General features: G+C 50.9%; 1 protein-coding gene across 1 annotated transcript in view; it reads left to right on the top strand.

Moving 5' to 3' along the window:
- Window positions 1–2253: 2253 nt before the first annotated feature.
- Window positions 2254–5000, top strand: part of zcchc14 (zinc finger, CCHC domain containing 14) — a 19350-nt gene continuing 16603 nt past the window's right edge. Inside the window, exon 1 of the mRNA XM_036535503.1 lies at window positions 2254–2908. Within this exon, the coding sequence (XP_036391396.1) occupies window positions 2288–2908 (621 nt within the window). The 5' untranslated portion in view covers window positions 2254–2287. The remainder of the gene's footprint in view (window positions 2909–5000) is intronic.

The raw sequence follows: 5000 nt of genomic DNA, 5'->3' as shown, positions 1-5000 counted from the left end.
TAGCATTCATTGACATTATCAACATTAGCGTAACATTCATATATTACTCCGTGTGTGTGTCTGTGTGAAAGAGAATAAATGTGTGTGTGTGAGAGAGAGAAAGAAAGTGTGTGTGTGTGTGTGTGAGAGAGAGAGAGAGAAAGAGAAAGTGTGTGTGTGTTTCTATTACCACCACGTCAACATGCTAACAATTATTACAAACCCTAAACGCGATTCTACGCTAGCATAACCTGTTGCTAACCTGTTGCCAACCTTACGTGGCAACATCAATTTCATCTGCAATAATTTCACAAACGTTTTATTATGAGAAGATATTCAAATCCGTGTGGGTTTCGAACCTTTCTGCACCTGCAGATGCCCGTTACACACCTGTAAGGTCTTTGGGTTCGTAGAACACAGCGTCTGTAACACACACACACTCACACACACACAGTGATAAATGGATGCTATGCTAATAACAATGCTAAAGAGTGCTAATTTAAATGATGTAATGACATATATATGGAGTTAAATTATGAATATTACTTTAGCACACACACCTCCGTCCGCTTTCTCCGCTCAGCGATGGTGGAAAGCAACGGGTTAAATGGGGCGTGGCTGAGAAGAGAACCAATCAGGGCGCGATTAAGAAAGGAGCCCCCCCCCCCCCCCCCCATGCGCGCTGCTACGCTGGCGCCACTTGATTGACAGCTTGTGAGTGTGTGTGTGTGTGTGTGTGTGTGTGTCGAGGCTAAGGTAATATTCATAATTTAACTCCATATATATGTCATGACATCCTTTAAATTAGCACTCTTTAGCATTATTACTAGCATAGCATGCATATATTGCAGTGTGTGTGTGTGTGTGTGTGTGCGTGTGAGTGTGTGTGTGTGTGAGTGTGCGTGTGAGTGTGTGTGTGTGTGAGAGTGAGTGAGTGTGTGTGTGTGAGAGTGTGTGTGTGTGTGTGTGAGAGTGTGTGTGTGTGTGTGTGTGTCTGTGTGTGTGTGTGTGTGTGTGTGTGTGTGTGTGTGAGTGTGCGTGTGAGTGTGTGTGTGTGTGTGTGAGAGTGTGTGTGTGAGAGTGTGTGTGTGTGAGAGTGTGTGTGTGTGTGTGTGAGAGTGTGTGTGAGTGTGTGTGAGAGTGTGTGTGTGTGAGAGTGTGTGTGTGTGTGTGTGAGAGTGTGTGTGTGTGTGTGTGTGTGAGAGTGTGTGTGTTGGGAGGGAGTGGGGGGGGAACATAGTCCCAGCATGACAACTTCCACCCCCCCCCTCCCTTTTAAGAAAGGGTTCGTGGAAAAAACTGCGGAGAAAGCAGGCGGGGCGGGGTCGTGGTCGGGAAGGCCAATCACAGCCGCGACGCCCTGACGGACATCCCCGGCGGCCAATAGGAGGATGTGGGCGTGGCCGGGAGGGGGGGTTAGCAGAGTCGCCGCAGCTGTTTTTTCACGGTCTCTGGGAGTCGGTCTCGCGGAGAGGCAGCGCGAGCCCCCCGTTTGTTATTTTTTTATTGTTATTAATAACCAAAACCCGGCGCGCTTTTTGGGATTACAATTATGGGATGTCGACGGGCTTCACAGCGGGATTAAAAAAAAAAAAAACAAAGAAAGAAACAAAAAAAGGGTTGGTTTGTGTTGTTTTTTTCTTCCGACACCTTCGGCCGGGATCGGAGGGAGTTCGGGAATAATCGGAATTCGCTCGGAATTACAGAGGCTGGTGGGGGGGAACGACGGCGGCGGACGCGCCCCGCACGGGAATTATGGGATTGATCGCGGCCGGGGGGACGCGCGGCGGGAGCGCGCTTCTCTCCCCGGGCGCGCCGGGAGGCTCGGCCGCGGTTTGATGCGCGTCTTCTTCGACTTCTTCTTCTTCTTCGTCTTCTTCTTCTTCCTCGCCCCCCCTTTACCCCGGGAGAAAGGAGGAGAGGGGGAAAGAGAGAGAGAGAGGAGGAAGAGGAGGAGGTGAGGGGGGGTGGTGGTGGTTTTTGGGGGGGGGTTGGGGGGGGTGGGAAGGAGGGAAAAAAGAGAAAAGAACGACAGAGTGGATTTACAAACGAGCGTTTTCTTTGCCGTGAAAAGCCCGCGGAGGATTACAAGGCCGGGGTCTGCGAGTGTGTGTGTGTGTGTCCCCCCCCTCGCTCCCCCCCCGTCTCCGCCCGCCGCATGGAATACGGGGCGCGGCCCCCCCGCCGCCTGAGCGCCGGGTCCCCCGGCGGAGCGCCCTAGCGGATACCGGCGACGCGTTTTAGCTTCCGTTTCTTCTCTTCCCCCGTTTCCTTCCTTCCGGCGGGTGGGCGGGCGGGCGGACGGGCCATGGTGGAGAAGCGGCCGCCCGTCCGCCGCGAGGAGGTCTACCGCTGGTTCTCCCGCCTGAGCCCGGCGCCCCGCGCCGAGTTCCTCTGCGGCCTGCTGGACCTGTGCGTGCCCGTGGAGCTGCGCTTCCTGGGCGCCTGCCTGGAGGACCTGGCGCGGCGCGACTACCACTCGCTCCGCGACGCCGAGATCCGCGCCAACAACCCGGCCGACCTGGCGGCGCTCACCGACATCACCGACGAGGTGGTGCGCAGCCGGCTGCTGGTGTCGCTGGCGCTGCTGGGCTCGGACAGCCGGGCGGCGGCGGGCGTGGCCTTCCGGACGCTGACGCACGCCGACGCCGTCATCAGCAACTACGGCCTGCGGCTGGGCGACGGCCGCGCCGGCGAGCAGCTGCTGCTGCTCTTCACCATGGCGTCCAACCACCCGGCCTTCAGCTTCCACCAGAAGCAGGTGCTGCGGCGGGAGCTGGCGCTGATCCGGGGCGTGCTGGCGGGCGGGGGCGGGGCCGGGGGCGGGGCCGGGGGAGGGGCCGGGGAGGGGCCGCGCCCGGATCCCCCCGCCCCGGCCGCCGTCCCCGCCGGCGGGTCCTGCTACGCCGGCTGCCCCGGGTGTCAGAAGGTAGGCCGCCCCGGACCCCGGGGGTTAGAACTGTATCCGTGGCGGGGTTGGGGGCTGGGGGCGCTAGCCGGGGCTAAACGCTAATAATGTAATATAATGTAATGAGCAGGGGCTAAACGCTAATAATGTAATGTAATGTAATGAGCAGGGGCCAAACGCTAATAATGTAATGTAATGTAACGGGCAGGGGCTAAACGCTAATAATGTAATGTAATGTAATGAGCAGGGGCTAAACGCTAATAATGTAATGTAATGAGCAGGGGCTAAATGCTAATAATGTAATGTAATGTAATGAGCAGGGGCTAAAGGCTAATAATGTAATGTAATGTAATGAGCGGGGGCTAAACGCTAACAATGATGATGGCGATGAAGATCAGACAGAGAAGGACGGAATGATGGCATTTAGATCTCTCTCTTTTTCTCCTCACCTCTCCTGCCTGCGCCCGCCGTCGCCTGGCAACGGGGCGCCCCCGACACCACCGTCGCCATGGCAGCGGAGTTTGCGAAAATGGGGACGCCCACGCACCCCGGACGCGCACACACACACACACACACACACACACGCCTCACAGGAAAAACAGCTCTGGAAAAGCGCTAATGCTAAGCATCAGTAATGTAATGTAACGTGTTTAATTTGGGACGCGGTTTTGGGGGGGGTGGGGGGGCGTCCGGTCCGTCCAAAAACAGCACCGTCCCGCCGCAGTTTAGGGCCACGCCTACACTGTGGGACTCGACCACAAAACACGCCGGATTTAAGCGTAGTACTGAGTCACTGTGGTGTCGGGGGGGGGGGGGGGGGGGGTTTCCAAATCTGAACTCTCAGAATCAGATCTCTATGGTTACAGATGTATAGAATATCAGATCTCTATGGTTACAGATGCATATAATATCAGATCTCTATGGTTACAGATGCGTATAATATCAGATCTCTATGGTTACAGATGTATAGAATATCAGATCTCTATGGTTACAGATGTATATAATATCAGATCTCTATGGTTACAGATGCATATAATATCAGATCTCTGTGGTTGCAGATGCATATAATATCAGATCTCTATGGTTACAGATGCGTATAATATCAGATCTCTATGGTTACAGATGTATAGAATATCAGATCTCTATGGTTACAGATGCATATAATATCAGATCTCTATGGTTACAGATGCATATAATATCAGATCTCTATGGTTACAGATGTATATAATATCAGATCTCTATGGTTACAGATGCATATAATATCAGATCTCTATGGTTACAGATGCGTATAATATCAGATCTCTATGGTTACAGATGTATAGAATATCAGATCTCTATGGTTACAGATGCATATAATATCAGATCTCTATGGTTACAGATGCATATAATATCAGATCTCTATGGTTACAGATGTGTAGAATATATTTCTATGGTTACAGATGCATATAATATCAGATCTCTATGGTTACAGATGCATATAATATCAGATCTCTATGGTTACAGATGTATAGAATATCAGATCTCTATGGTTGCAGATGCATATAATATCAGATCTCTATGGTTACAGATGTATATAATATCAGATCTCTATGGTTACAGATGTATAGAATATCAGATCTCTATGGTTACAGATGTGTAGAACATATTTCTATGGTTACAGATGCATATAATATCAGATCTCTATGGTTACAGATGTATATAATATCAGATCTCTATGGTTACAGATGTATAGAATATCAGATCTCTATGGTTACAGATGCATATAATATCAGATCTCTATGGTTACAGATGTATAGAATATCAGATCTCTATGGTTACAGATGCATATAATATCAGATCTCTATGGTTACAGATGCATATAATATCAGATCTCTATGGTTACAGATGTATAGAATATCAGATCTCTGTGGTTACAGATGTATATAATATCAGATCTCTATGGTTACAGATGTATAGAATATCAGATCTCTATGGTTACAGATGTGCAGGATAAAGCTACATGAAGCCATGCTAAGCTATGCCACGCGTGGTATTCCAGGTTAGCCTAGCGGCGGTGGGTGAAGCGAGGAAAGCCGCGGCGCGCGAGGACCTTTCTGAAGAGAGGGGGAGGGAG

The sequence above is a fragment of the Megalops cyprinoides genome, chromosome 8 (genome assembly GCF_013368585.1).
Source record: "Megalops cyprinoides isolate fMegCyp1 chromosome 8, fMegCyp1.pri, whole genome shotgun sequence".
Taxonomy (NCBI): Eukaryota; Metazoa; Chordata; class Actinopteri; order Elopiformes; family Megalopidae; genus Megalops; species Megalops cyprinoides.
Note: the sequence above shows the minus strand (reverse complement) of the source record. Positions and strands in the feature narration are given on the sequence as shown.